The 15702-nt window shown below is 35.6% G+C and overlaps 1 protein-coding gene across 1 annotated transcript in view; it reads right to left on the reverse strand.

The window, feature by feature from the left end:
* The window catches only part of LOC113235353 (cytoplasmic dynein 2 heavy chain 1), a 98593-nt gene extending 83824 nt beyond the window's left edge, over nt 1–14769 (reverse strand). Inside the window, exons 1-17 of the mRNA XM_026471031.1 lie at nt 14635–14769; nt 14276–14440; nt 13964–14063; nt 13297–13426; nt 12514–12647; nt 12040–12284; nt 11787–11886; nt 11569–11708; nt 10818–11039; nt 9381–9524; nt 8389–8607; nt 2969–3154; nt 2620–2894; nt 2174–2326; nt 1724–1936; nt 1370–1622; nt 997–1140 (exon numbers count right to left, since the gene is read on the reverse strand). Coding sequence (XP_026326816.1) covers nt 997–1140; nt 1370–1622; nt 1724–1936; nt 2174–2326; nt 2620–2894; nt 2969–3154; nt 8389–8607; nt 9381–9524; nt 10818–11039; nt 11569–11708; nt 11787–11886; nt 12040–12284; nt 12514–12647; nt 13297–13426; nt 13964–14063; nt 14276–14440 — 2823 coding nt within the window. The 5' untranslated portion in view covers nt 14635–14769. The remainder of the gene's footprint in view (nt 1–996; nt 1141–1369; nt 1623–1723; nt 1937–2173; nt 2327–2619; nt 2895–2968; nt 3155–8388; nt 8608–9380; nt 9525–10817; nt 11040–11568; nt 11709–11786; nt 11887–12039; nt 12285–12513; nt 12648–13296; nt 13427–13963; nt 14064–14275; nt 14441–14634) is intronic.
* Between the last annotated feature and the right edge of the window lie 933 nt (nt 14770–15702).

The raw sequence follows: 15702 nt of genomic DNA on the forward strand, positions 1-15702 counted from the left end.
TGGATTTAGAAATGAGTACCATATTCGTAATGAGCACCTCGAATACCTCGAAAATGATTCCCATATTGCATTTATTTGAATAGTCGTGTCCGTCATCGTGTATTCAGATATAAATGCCATTTCCATAAGCATTACCAAAAATAAAATTTTAAAATTCTTGTCACTTAACATTGTCGATCGACAAAACCGAGCATATCTGTAGGCACCTGATCGACATTGTCGATCGACAAAATCCAGCAAATCTGTAGGCACCTGATCGAAAATGTCGGGCAAATCTGTAGGCACCTTTAACTTAATGATGAGTTAAGCAAGATACAATTTCCCCACTTTTGAGGGAAATGTTATTCCATGGCATCATTATTTGTATTTTTGTGTGCGTGCCGACGAGCGTAGATACAAGTTGCTTACGCCTACATGAATTTGATTTTTGCCTCAATTGTGACAGTTCGTTTGATATGAAGCTATCATTCTATGCGTTATTATTCTAAGGCGTTAAAAGACTTCGACTCGAATTAGTCTCCAGTTAAAACTAAACTAAAGTTTTATGACTCAAGACTTGAGGGTTGAAAGACTAGACTAACACGCAAAATAGGCGCCTTTTTTTTTTTTTTTTAATACATGACAGGCAAATGACTCCACTCCACCTGATGTTAAGTGGAAAGTGGTATCCAAACTTGACGTCGAGTTGCGGACACCAGCCCGTTACACCAAGTACCAAGTACCAAGACTAGACTAGTTGTGAGGCGTTCAAAATTAGTCGAGGTTTTTTAAAAGGGCTTAGAAGACTGAGTCTCTTTCATCACTATTGCCATCTGTTGGCCATTTCGAATATTGTTACGAGTTAGTATTGCGGGTTTATTTGGTACCATCTATTGATCAGCGTTAAGAATCAAAATAAGCGTCCAAATAAGAGGAGTTACGGGTGCGACATTTCTTGTATGAGATTGTGTTTCTATAGTATTATATTATCTGTGGTTTAACAAACCAAACATGTACCTGATGTTCAAACATTTGCTGGTGACTCATCATCAGTTCGCGAATCCTCAGCCATTCATTTATGGTGCCGTCAACAGAAGCATCGCCACCCCAAGTACGTAACATATGACCTTTTCTTTTTAGACATTCTACCAATTTAGCTATCTGAAAGATTAAATTAACATATCATTTTTATTTTTCATTTTATTTATCTAACAGGGATAATGAATTGTATATTTTAGCGATAACTGCTGTTGTTTTAAACTCGATCACTGCGATAGCGATGAATTGTTGTTCTATCAAAATATTGTCATTGCTTTTACAGATTTTTTTTGATAACCTAAAACGTGTAGTGATTTGAGAGTTTAGGGTTCAGCCATTAAATAGATATTACCTCAGGCATTTTACTATGTAAGGCCTGCTGTTTAGCGCTTATCTCGGACAGTTCTTTGGCATTCTTAGGCAATGTTTTCTCTTCCAACATAACCGTCGCATTAGCTACAAACGTACTCAATGTTGCCGTGTCATTCCTACAGCTAGTTTGCAAGGACGACATGAGACAAGCCCAGAGATTGCGTGCTTGTGCTTCGAATTCACGTCGAAGTGTAACTGTGCCTACAATAATCCAGTCTATTTTCTCGTCTTCACTGTAAAAAAATTCAAAGTTTAATGACTTATAAGATGTGAAAAATGGAAAAAAGTAATAAATTGTTTCATAATAAATAGGTAAATCCTGAATTTTACTCACAAAGACATCTTAGCAACAGCTTGTCCATAAGCCTTACAAGCCTTGAAATTTAGCTCCCAGTCCTGGGGTTCCCGCAAATGTTCATTGCACAAAGCTTCTAAATCCGGCACGCAGCCGAGCGCGGCCCTTTGTGTCCATGATTCGCAACAACGCTCCAGTGATGACAGAGCCGCTTCTAGTTGTTTTACTGCTTTGTTACCTAACCAGCCATGCCTAAAATCATTTGATATGTTGTACTAAAACAGACTAAATAAGCGTGAATGTAACGTAATGTTGTCTTGTCTACAGTTTTTCTCCCGGTAAGGATTATATAGTATAACTGTTAAATTATCGAAAGTACCCAATCAGAGTTCATAGTCATGTCGTCATGGCAGTCTGACAGTCGCCTATTGGTCACGTTTTCTGTGGTATTTACACGTTTTATGACATAAAATGAAGATAAACACTTACTTTTCAACGATGCTAGTAAAAATAGACCGTTTTTCTGCAACAGAAGGTTGTAACCCAACGAATTGACCAGGCAGTGAGACAAGTCGACGCAACTGATGGTAATGTTGGACTCGAATTTCTTCCAACGGAGGTTGGACGCGTACCGTGTGACCGCTGAAATAAATTTAACTTCATAAAGGTAGCGTATATACGTACCTATGCATAAATAACCATTCCTTTTCTTTCGTAATTCATAACGACGATGACGCTAATTTCATAAAGATAGTAAGACTTGTTTTCCACGCAAAATAAGCGCTTTGTATCAAGTACGAAGTAAGACATGTTTTCAACTAAGAACTTTACTTTTTATTACTTTCAACACAATCACAAGACAATAATGCAAATTAAATGGTTTGTATTCTTCATTCAAATTTATCATAGAAAATGTACGACTATTCAAAACTTACCGCAAAACTAAATCCACTTTTACTAGAGGGAAATGTTTATGCAAAGAAAGCAAAGTCTTTATGTACTGACACTCCAGAGCTTTGTACAGCTGCCAGTCACAATGCGATCTCCACAGTTCCGTGTTTTTATAGCCGTTTGCTTCTACCCTTTCTATAATCTCCCTTATATCAGTGATTTTCTTTTTCCACTCTGATTGTTTGACTAGGAGTTCAGTGTCCACTAATTTTTCTACAATACTCTTGATCGTCATATGTTGGCTGGTTAAGTAAGTATTCTGAAAAATATCCACGTAAAGTCATAAAAGTAAATGTAAATACATTGTTTACTTCACAATATTGTCTCAAATACCTGTGACTCAAGTTTCATGATGATTTTCTTAAGTTTATCAGTATAATTGACGAGCTGTTCAGTGTCGTTCCAGTATACGGCTTTTTGTTCTTGTACGAGTGAAGATAGATCTAACGCAGCTTGTAGCATCATTGGTCGAGTAGATGGTATCATCCGCTCACCTAAAGTGTTGTGAAATGAAGCCACCTACGTGGGTGAAATTATTGATATCACTTTTTGACTTAGAGAACAATATGATAATAATGCCGTGATTTGAATGAAGCAAGACTCTGCGATTTAGACTGTAATGTCATTCTTTTCCAATAATTGGTCATTCAGCTCTCTGCAACTTGAAGCTACTTCAGTTAGTGCACAACGTTTATGAATTTGATTGTTTATAAGGGTAATTCGATATAACAGCTAATGACATATTTTTGGTCGTAATAATGCTCAACAGATATAATTAGTTTATGATATAAAGACCTTCGAAATATTCTTGCGTGGTATAAAGTATCGTTGGGTATAATAAACGATTGATATAACCATTGACTTACAAATAAATGGACGACGGGTATAATACAAAAACCACGAAAAAAATGTCCCAAGTCAACCAACCTATTTAAACGTAGTGACATGTCAAGGAATATGAAAAAGCTAAAACGTTGGATTTAAATTGTAATGTCATCGCAGTACTGTCTAATTTTGCTTGCTTCGCTGTCAGTCGAACAAACGAAGACTAAAGCGTGACTGATGCTCTGTATACGATTTTAACGCCCTATAAGTTCGGACACTTTTTAGCGTGGACCCGACGTCCATATAATTGTAAGTCAATGGATATAACTAACTATCAATCTAATATACTGATTGTATCATGTACGTACAACATTTTATATAAACATTTTAGATATCGCCGGGGATAGTGCAAAGTCGCGTATGTAGCATTGGTAAAAGGCGCGCATCTACACAAAACCAAATTTTACAGGCGAAGGTTTTAACGTTATTAATTTGTTATTTCAATGGCCACAACTTTCATTTTTGTACAGAAAACATTTTTTATTTCAATTAATCATACAAAACAATGTTTAATATTCTCTAATTTAAACTTTTAAATATATAAATAAATAATATGAAAATAAATAATTGAAACAAAAACGTTACAAATTATCAACTTCCCGTCGTATGTCTATGAAGGGAAAAGAATTACAGACTATTGAAATCTCAACTAAAACTTGCATGAAGCAAATGAAGCTTTGGCAAATCTGTTTCCGTGTTATGAAGTACATATATATCCTGAGCAATTTCCGCCGGAAGTAAAAAATCGATCGAGTACGAAATTCAAATGAACAAGATGGCCGCCATACAAATTTCGAACCCTTCTATCGTGAAAACTATTAGAGATAGGCACGATGTTCTCGAAGGAATGTCATAGAGTGGTCAACTGCCTGTGTCAAAATTAATTCAAAATGGCGGTCGAAGAAAAACTTGCTTCGATCCGGCTGAAAATTGGCATGTAGGGGTCTTTAGGAGTCCTTAATCATAATTTGGGACGAAAAGTTTATTTTCGCCTTATTTTAATATGGCTGCCATATAAGTGCTTTTTTTTTTCGGTAAAAATTGCTGGTGAAAGAGACTTGCTCTGCTTCAGTTGAAAATTGTCAAGAGATGCCTCTAGAAGTGCCAAATAATAATTTGTACTCGAAATTGGTTTTTTGCCATTTTAAAATTTGCCCGCCATATAAGCGTTCGTTGGCGGTCGAAAAAAAATTGCTCTGATCCCTTTGAAAATCGGAATGTGATCTCTAGGAGTGCTTGATAATAATTTGTGATCAATATTATATTTTCGCCATTTTTCAATATGGCCGCCTTACAGGCGTTTTTTGGCGGCAAATAAAAATTTGTTCTAATTCGACTGAAAGTCTCCATGGGTGTTTAGAAATAATTTACGATCCAAACTTATTTTTCGCCATTTTTCAATATGGCTACCATACAAAATTTTTGGCAGAAGATAAAAATTTGCTCTAATTCGACTGAAAATCGCCATGTGGGTGTTTAATAATAATTCTACGGGTGTTTAATAATAATTTACTCTATGGGTGTTTAATAATAATTTGTAATCAAAATTTACTTTTTGCCATTTTTCAACATGGCCGCCATTAAAGAGGTATGTTAATTTTTTAAGTCATAAGTGCGTGTCCGTCAGGACGGCTGGACCAAACGAGATATACAAATCAAGCTGTGCTCATAATTTACTACCTATGTTTTGCTATATAGTACCTTTATTGACATATTTTCTACCTTTGCGTTGCGCTGACGGAAACATTAAAAAAAAATAAAGTGGCCAGCCGTTCTGACGTCAGGTTGACTGGACCACTTTACCTTTTTCATGGTTCTAGCAGTAGAATAGAATAGAATCATTTATTTCATATTATCAATTTCATAATATTACAATTCGAAATATAATGTCAAGGGATAACATGATCGTCATTAATGTAAATATTAATTTTATTGTTAATATAAAATAAAATAATACAAGTAAAGAAAAATTTAATATTTTCAAACTACAAACGTTCATAATTAAAATTTCTTAAAAGAAATTCCTTTACACTGTAGAATTCATTATACAATAAAAGGTATTTCAGTCGGGAACAAAACACTTCCTCTATATTATATTACTTACTTTATTTTTTTAATTTCTTACTTACTTCCTATATACTATTTTAAGAAGCTTCTATAAAAAAGTTATTTTAAGAAAATAATAATACGCCTTTGCAAAAGCTATGGTCTAAAAAGACAGTTTATCTTCTTTTTTTCCTTCACTATAATTAGTGAAAAAAAGTATGTTGAGGTACAAATTAGATAGAAAATAGTTATATAAAAAAGTTAATTATATACTGCTAGGACCGTGAAAAACGTAAAGTGGTCCAGCCAACCTGACGTCAGAATGGCTGGCCGCTTTATTTCTTTAATATTTCCGTTAGCGCAAAGGTGGAAAATATATCAATAAAGGTACTAAATAGTAGAAAATAGGTAGTAAATAATGAGCATAGTTTGAAATGTATATCTCGTTTGGTCCAGCCATCCTGACGGACACATAAGTGCCGAGGCCGTAGACCGAGGTCTAGCGGAGGGCGAAGCCCGAAGCGTCCGCACGCCACCACACCTTACGTAGGTACGTAAGGCACACTTCCTGGTGTAGTGGAAATGATACTTATAGCGTTGTTGTATCTCGACCGTCTCTCTGTGAGATTATTTTTTCTTGGACGCTATCACACCAAATTTCTGGTCTCAAAGTAGGGAATATCCTGTACTATGAGTACCAGAGTATTTAGATGGAGAGAGTTTCGTCTAAACATTCGCGATTATAGCCATTCCACGTGAGCGATAATCGCCTCGCCTATGAGTATTGAACGTCTCCATGTAAACAGAACTTGAAAGCAAAAATCGTATTTCGCGTGTTTGTGCCAGGCAGTCGCTACCATGAATGCAGTGCGCGTTGTTTTGATTATCACTGCTTTTGCAAGACAAAGAATTAATGAAAAGAAAACGAAAAGAAATGGGTTAAAAAATGTTATAAAATTAAAAAGTAATATTATATAACATTTCAAAAAATGTATTTTTATAAAGTTCAATGAACCTAATATCATCAGCAGTTCCAAACTTGAATGATTTTTGCACCATTTTGATATATCCATAGTCAATACCGCAGTAAGCACTTAACTCGAATGGCAATTCTCGTACTCAAGACGGTACGAACCGATTTGTACGATAATCGTTGAACTTGAAAAAAAGTTATGCGAGATCGAGTTTAGACGAGTCGAGAAAACATAAACAAGAATCTCCTTGCTAGTGGTTTCTCTGTGTAAACAATCGAGGAAGCGATTAAGTTGAATGCGAATCTCGTATGACATAATAGTAGGCGAGATTTTAGTTATTGCCTGTACGTAAACATTTTGACCGATAATCTTATGGCGATTATTGCTTGCGATAGTCGCGTACGATTTTTCGGCACGAAGCGTGCGATAAACTCTCTCCATCTACATGGGCCTTTACGATAACTCTGAGGGCTTTAGGACTGTGCTTTACGAAATGTTTGTTTCATAAATTGGCTCAAATCGGGAATCGAATCTGGAACCTCCTCATCAAGCGCCGATAGTACTAATCGCTGTGCCACCGAAAAGCATAAGCACACCCCGGAATCCGAAACCTGACATTGCCCCGCAGGCCGAACCCGACCCCCACCTTAGATAGAGTATAGGGCTCGTTTTATATATTGTCAATTCAGATAATAATTTTTACGAGTTATTATTATCTGGTTCCCGCCTTGTCGTGGCGGGGGGCTCTAGTAGCCGTGGTCGATTTCATTCCACGGTGAAGCTAAGAGGAACCCACAACAGCGCGTATCGCGCGGGCTCGTCTTGGGTCAGGGCGAGAGTCCGCGCGGACGCATGCGAGGAGGAGGGTCGCGGGGAAGAGACGTGTCGGTGTGTCGTTGCCGCGCATCCTGTCCTCCACGACTCTGGTGGGGCTGCACCGCTTAGGGTGTAGATGCAATGGCGGTGGGGCCGCGGGGGAAGAGACGTGTCGCTGCCGCTCAACCTGTCCTTCGCGGCCGAATTTGGAGGAATGGCCCGTGCAGTGGGTGCTTCAAAAGACTCCTTTGGGATAGTCCACGCGGATGCGCATAGGGTTTGCGGTGGAGCCTACCAACAGAGCCGCCGTGAGGGCTGGGGGACATCCTCTGAACTTCACAGTTGAGGAGATATTGTCCGGCCCCCATGGCGCCTGGATCGCGGACTCGGGGGAGTTCGTTGCCCCGCATGGACGGATCCGAGATGGAAGGTTTGTCTTGTGTTCGGCGAGCCTTACATTTGGAGTCGGGGGAACGTTGTGTCTCCCTTCTCGGGAAGGGGTTGCGCTGGGCGCGGTCAGCCCCTAATGCCGTGCCTCCACCTGCAGCGGAGAGGAGGAACACCCTGGGGTTTTGGTGCGGTCGGGCTGCTCCCCTTCAAGATTGAGCCCACTTTCACATAAAAATAAAATATATGAAAAAGCAGCACGAGCCGAGCGAGCATACTGAGCGTGTCTTGGCTACGGCCAGAGAGTGTCCGAAATGTATTTGTTAGCGTTTCGGCCAAATTTATTATTAGAAACTATGCTTTAGGTTAATAATATTTAGATTATAGGTTACATTCCACACTCCGAAATAATGTATTATATTATTTAATACATTATGGTAATACTTATACCATTAATTCATTATGTTAGTTAGTCATTATATCTTATGTTTGTTATAGTGACGATTTATTACATGTATATATAATTGAACCCATTGTCATTATACCACGATTATATCCTTTGAAATTATGTTAAATATTATATATAAAATTATATCGAGTGACAAAAAATCATTTAATTTTGTTGTTATATCGATCTTATCTTACCTGTTGCAAAGATCTAGCATGTTTAAGGGCAGCAGCAAGGGTATCAATTGCAGCTGCGGCCGGTGGTGGAGGTAGACCCAGTGCAGCGAGTGCTCGAGCTTCCATTTCCGCCCATACAAGACGGGGATTATAATTCACCACCATCATATTGTTACTGCCTGAGAACTCCACTACCGGTTTGTCAAGGGCCAGTTGGAGTGTGCCGTTTTTCACTTGCGCCTGAAAGATGCGTTAAGAGTCGATATTACCTGAGCTCGAATCCCAATTTTTCCCGTACTAATACGGTTCATTTTGCTTGAGTCGTGCGGCAGGGTCACTGGCTTTACTTCAGAATTTATTTTTTTACAAAAGAAATTAAAGCCATTTGACCAATGTACATCGTACACTATACGTGTTCTATTTAGTTCAGTTGATATAAAAAATAATAATTGGTATATATACCCATATATATATATATACCCATTGAATGCAGCGGTTTACTCATTAAATTTCGAGATAGGTTTTTGTTTTTTTTTCTATCGTGAAATTTGTTAGGAATCGTGTTTTCGCACCGTAATGTAATCAGTGTGTATCCTCAATTTTACTATATATTTATAATATCAATTCACGTGACGAACAAGTCGTTCGCCTGATGGTATGCTACGCCTGTCCATAACACTTGCAGTGCAGTGCATTCAGAGCTCTAAACCGCAAAGATCTGAGGGGCACTGCCACTGCGCCCGTCACCATGACACGTAAGTTGACAAGTCTCATCTGCCTGTAATTTCATCAACTATTATTAAACCAACCACCAATAACAACCACCAACTTTTATATTTTTTCCAAAGTGATTGATTCAACAGTTTCACTGTTACGGGGAATCAACCAAAGCCATTTGCGATTGTAGAGACCCTAAGTCGGAAACCATTGTTATTTTCAATTTCTTAGTGAATTTACATTTCGTAGAACAATAAAATATTAATAATAATTTGGTGTACTACGACGTCACTAACATGCAAGTCTCTTGACCATTCTTCGTGTAACTGGGTGTACATATTTTTGAGTTTCTTCAGCACTTGTTTGGCAAGTTTCTGTAACTGAGCACTCCCTTCGAATTCTGTGAGGTATTTTTGTGCACATGTTTGAATATCTTTAACCTGTAAATAAAATAATGCAAGTTTTTGCTTGCCAAATTAACAAATTACAAAAAGGGCAATGCAGATTACTCATAACAACATACCAAATGCAAGCAATGTTTAAGGTATCTGCCAACTGTCGATAGAATTATTTAATGCATATAGGCATATAAAAGGTATCTCAATAAAAATGCACTATTTAAATTTTGTAGTAGTTCAACTCATCCGAAGAACAGAGTTCAATATGATTATAATATAGCGAAAAGAGAATAAGTATGTTCCGAGAATAATTTCGTTATTCAAACTGAGGCCTATGTAAAGGTGTTTTGAGAATTTATATATCTTATTTCGTTTCGAAAATATACAATCGAAATACTGTTGATCTGACATCCACAGCGAAGAAGAACGAACTTCCTGACTATGTCGTGAGAACAAGTAGTCTTGCATATAGATCTTTGTTCTACGGATGAGTTTATTTGTGTCGTACAAGTGGCAACACTGATATTTAACAGCTGTTACCAATGATTGTTCCGATTATTCAAAATGGAACGCTAGACAAAAAAGAACGTGTTATTATTGTGAAAATTCATTACAAAAATGGGGAGAGTTACGCTGAGACCGCTCGCAAACTTAGCGGAATTTTTGATCTGGACGACATGTGGTTTTAGCAAGACCGCGCAGCGCCACCTGCCACACCTCGCATGAAACAATCGACTTCCAGACCAAATCATCTCACGAAATTCTGATGTCAACTAGCCACCAAGATCATGCGATTTAACGCCATACGATTTCTTTCTTTGGGGTTTTGTGAAATCTCGGGTCTATACGAATAAACCACAAACAATTCCTGAGTTTAAGACTGAGATCCAGCGCGTCATCGTCAATTTCATCAAAAGAGCAATGGCCTGTCACTAGAGCCGCGGGGTCATTTGCCTATTTAATGCAATAAAAATATGAGACATCGCTCAAAAAATACGTGTTTTTAAATGAAGTAGTGCACTCTTATTGAGACACCCTTTATATGCAATATATGATAAGAATGATAGTGTCAGATAACCATACCAAATGTCTCAAATTAGGAATCTGTTGTACTGTATCAGGGCAATAATTCACACTATCCAAAACACTCAAATCACAACCAATTCAGAAAAGTTCATTTCCCAAATTGGTTCTACCAATAATCGTACCCGGAACCACCTCCACAATGCTAACCGTTCGGCCCTTGGGGTCATCAAAATGTGACTGTTCCATCAGATATTTCTAGTCAATGAACACAAAAACACAAGGATCAGTACTAACTAGTCAATAACAAACCTTGGCTTCCATCTGTTTAGCCCATTGAACTTGTTGCACCAACGGCGACATTTCAGCTGGCTGATGCAACTTAACATCCACTTCATCTGTATCTAGTTGACTCTGTACACTTTTTAACATTATAATAAGAGATGTGACGAATATTTCCAACTCGTTGTTTAGTGCGTGCTTAACTAGCGGTCTTTCTATTAACGTTTTATATCTCATGAATTCATAGAGCATCTGTTAAATAAACACAACATTAATTTAAAGACTTTGACAACAAATTATAAGAAAATAGTAGTTTCATATATGATACTCTCGATATTTTGTCAACAAAATTTTTGAATGTGTAATCAGAATCACAAGTAAGTGCCATAACGGTTGCTTCAATTATGTTATATTTGGGCAACCTTTTATATACATTTAATAACAAATAAAAATAATTAGCCTATATATAGTCCCATTTAACTGCCTCTGTGGCTGAAAGGTTACCATGCCGGACTGCCACGCAGAGGTCCCAGGTTTGATTCCCGGGCCGGGAGAAATATTTGTATGGCCTACATTTATTTCTCTCGTGAGTTTGGGTGTAATTTGTGGTTGTCTGTGTATGTGTCCATGGCACCCGCGACACAGGTTTTCCCTGTGTTGTAGCAAAAAATGCGAAAAATTTAAAAGTGCAAGTCCGGATGTAAACCCTCTCTGTTTCAAAATATACATTTTTCAGGGCTATAATTATACAATAAACTTGAATGTGAAGCCTTTATTTTACCTGCTTAGTAGAAGTGTTATGTAGACGAGGTTTTAATTTATCAGCTATTTTTGCTTCAACTGGTTGCACATTAGCTGAGAATTTCAATAGTGCCATGTCCCACGCCTTATTAGGTCCATTATATAACCATACACTTATGTCTACAAACAAAATATCTATAGAAATCAGGTACAAACTCCACATATGCAATATACTTAGACTAAGTAATTAAAATTTACTTTGAAATGGTTCTAACAGTTGATCACTTCCAAGTTCATTTCTCTCGTTGTTGGATAGAAGTTTGTTCAGCTGGTTATGTGTGGATCTTATATTGTAAATCTGAAACAATTTTATTACAATTTATACTTTTCCCAATAAAATTTGAGAACAGCATGAACAAAAATTATGTGGATTTTGCAAAAAACGAAGAAAAGGATTCATGTCTGGTAGTGACGAATCCAGATGCTATTATTTACATTTACACTGACTTACTTCTGTCAACCTTTTCTCAAAATTCAAGCAAAACGTTGGTATATAGACAATTCCAGTCCATGGGTGGAGAGCATAGTTAGGCCAGTAAGTTTCAGTTAGTGAAGCACAAGCGCTAGTCCAAGTCTGTACTACTTTCAAGCTGTCAGATAAAAGTGTCAATATCACTTTGTCCTGTGAGAAAGTGTGCACCTTCCATAATTCTACTTCTGAGAGAACTTTTTGAATAATGGAACAAATAGTGTGACCTGAAACATACACATGTACAATTTACTTTTAATAACAATATTTACAGTAATTTATTACATTTATTTTAAACTGTTAGTACTTGAATACATCTTTTTAGTGATGTCTTAATAATATTATTGGTTTAGCAATTACAAGTTATGTAAATACATTATAAGATGTTGGATGTTCTAGTGTAAACAGAACAATATTACATAATAAGTTTACTGCCAGATTCAAGTCAATACGTACCTACAATATCAAAAGTATGAATCATTCTATCTTGCGAATAAGATACTGTCGTAAGTCGCCAGACGTCGTCTAATATACCACCAATATTCTCTGCAGCCTCTCTAACGTCCGGCATAGAACTTGATTGCATTACTCTGAAAATGATATTAAGAAGTTTATTTATGTTAAATGTAAAGGAAACTTTATTCAATAAAAACAGATATCTTTTAGATCATAAAAATTACTTATTCAAAATGTATTAGTTCAGGTTTATTATTCCTTAGATTATAAATAAAAACAATATAATATAAAACAGGAATGGAATAGGGAGTGAGGAGACCCGTTCTCAGCAGTGGGATATACATAGGTTGATACATGCTAAAATATCATGTTAAATGTAAAGGAAACTTTATTCAATAAAAACAGACATCTTTTAGATCATAAAAATTACCTATTCAAAATGTATTAGTTCAGGTTTATTATTCCTTACATTATAAATAAAAACAATATAACATAAAACAGATATAGAATAGGGAGTGAGGAGACCCGTGCTCAGCAGTGGGATGTGCATAGGTTGATACATGCTAGATATATAAGACAAGAACAATTTTTAGCAGCATTTTCATTTCTAATATCAATCACTGACATAAGAGGATGTTACAATACCTTCATCATACAGTCCGTAAAATGTTACCCATATTATAATAGTGCTACCATAGCACAAAAGATTTGCTTCAAAAATGAGGTAGATACTGCATTCAATACAAATTAATTTAGTAATATACTTATAGAATGAACCTCTACCTTATTTCACCACTGATATCTTCGAATAGTTCACAAATGGTTAAAGCTCCTTCTCTTTCTTTTTTACTTGATTCTTTTCTCTGAGCCACTGTGTTCCAATAGTCTAATTCGTCGCTTATAGAGAGTATTACTGTAACAGCACAGAATTATTGTTTAAAAAAATATTTATTGCTATAACAAAATATTGTATGCTAAAACAGACATCTCTATATATGTAGATGTCTGTTTTTACATATTTGTGATCTGTCTAAATACAAATTTCAGAAGGCAGTTACTTGAGCATTAGATATGGCACTGTAGTAGATTGTGAGACTGTTTATCTTTAAAATATATTTTGTCATTTTAAAAGTTAGTTTTTTTTTATTTAATTTCTTCGCCAGCATAGTACTTTTTTTAAGCCAATAGCGATATTGCTTCATTGAAACAATGTATATTTTTGTATTAATCTGTGGATGATGTGGTTGATTGTACAATTAGCTGTATAGTTATTCTATTTCTTACTATGTAACTCACCTTGTACAATTGTTTGTCATTCCTCAATTAAATGAAATTTCAAAAAAATATCTGCTTTTTGTATAAAAGGGATTAATCAATTATAATTAGAATGCATTGAGGAATTACTTTGTCTAGTACTAAATATATGACTAGGGGTCCATTCTTATCTTACCACTGAGACTTTCATCAGCCTTTTCATGAGTCATAATCCTCAAATTAGACTCCAACTCAGCTAAGTTCTTCTGTAGTTTGCTGGAGTATAAGTCATTTTCCTGAAATTTAAACCCAAGTTTGAACGACATTCATGTAAAGTTTCAGTCATATAAAGTTTGACAATGACATTATAAATTTAATTTGTATTTTACTGGTACAAATTCACAATACAAAAAGTTATATTATCTAGAAACTCAAAATGAGAAATCCATTAAGTTTTCTCCTATATATTTTATTTTGAGAATTAAAAGTTACTATTTTCTACACTTACTGCAGACAGTAACGGTGAGTAAATCTGCCTCAGTATCTGGTACAAAGACTGAGCAGCACTACTAGAAAGAGTAACAATATTTATGTTCTTGACTGCATCTTGCTCAATCAGTTCTTTGGCAGAGTTTTTGTAGAATATTATGGATTTCTTTCTGTCACCTTGCATCTGGAAATGAGTAAATTACCTCAAGATATTTTCTATATAACTGAATATACATAAAAAAATAATGCTGGGTATACAGTGTCACACATTGCATCACCAAATAATACAGTGGATCACTACTAATAATAACATATTCAATATATCTTCCTCAATTTTTTAGATATCATTAGGAAAAATAGTAATGAACATAAACTTACTTTTGTGTAAAGAAATAGTTCATTTCCGTTTTCAGTAAATCCATGCAGAAGAAGGACTTGTGCATTGTTAATAAAATTTGCTAGGGCTTCCTCAGACTTGTTGTTTAAATCCAAATTTGACTTACTGTAATAGTTACCTGAAATAAATATATTTTAAATTAAACTGATGATTTCCAATGCTCATGTTTCATTTAAAGGAAAACCTAATAAAAGTTAATTCACTTAAATATGCAGTATACAATTACTTTAACACATTCAACTGAATAATAGGTCGCCTAGATACTAAATAGTCCCAACAAACGAAACCTACTTATACACAGGATTTTAGAACAAGAGAATATTTATATAACAATATATCTTGCGTATTAGCATTAATAATAATGTATTCTTTCCCGTCAATTAAGATAATAAAAAAGTACTTCTAAAATTATATCACATTAAAATGTTGAAAACTAAATATGTATTAATCGAACAATATGTTAATTGCAATGCGAAGTTATATCTTTATTCACCAGATGTATTCAAAATAAATTCTCGTACGTAAGCCATCCTAACACTATTACTTATTAATTATCAACTTCATTCGTAACATTTTTACAATTCAATTAAAACAACAATTTTAGAGACAACCAATTTTCACAGTTCCCCGGGTTTCTGTGGACTCTTTTTGACATTGACATTTACATGACATATCTTTTTAATTTGTGTACAAGACAACCGTCGCCATGACAATAAGTCATGTTGAAAACCAATTGAAAACTTGCTTGACTGAAGTTTTTATTATTAGGGGTTAAACATTGACTTATGGGGTTAAAGCTTAGAGGATGGAAAAAAATAAAAGAAAGGAGCTGCCCTAAGTACAGAATCAACGTGCATATTACCAAAATTTGAAAGTTACAAATGGCGGATTTCTTTAGTGTTGTACCATAATCTATCGATAAGTCATTATCGACATGCAAATGTATGGCTTGAATTTTTGTTTCTTTAGTTTACTGTAACCAAAGTATGCCTAAACAAACACAAGTCTGATAATTTAATCTCGAGTGGTATATTATTATAAATGTCAAC

Source organism: Hyposmocoma kahamanoa, unplaced genomic scaffold, assembly GCF_003589595.1.
Source record: "Hyposmocoma kahamanoa isolate Upper Pololo Valley unplaced genomic scaffold, ASM358959v1 87, whole genome shotgun sequence".
Classification (NCBI taxonomy): Eukaryota; Metazoa; Arthropoda; class Insecta; order Lepidoptera; family Cosmopterigidae; genus Hyposmocoma; species Hyposmocoma kahamanoa.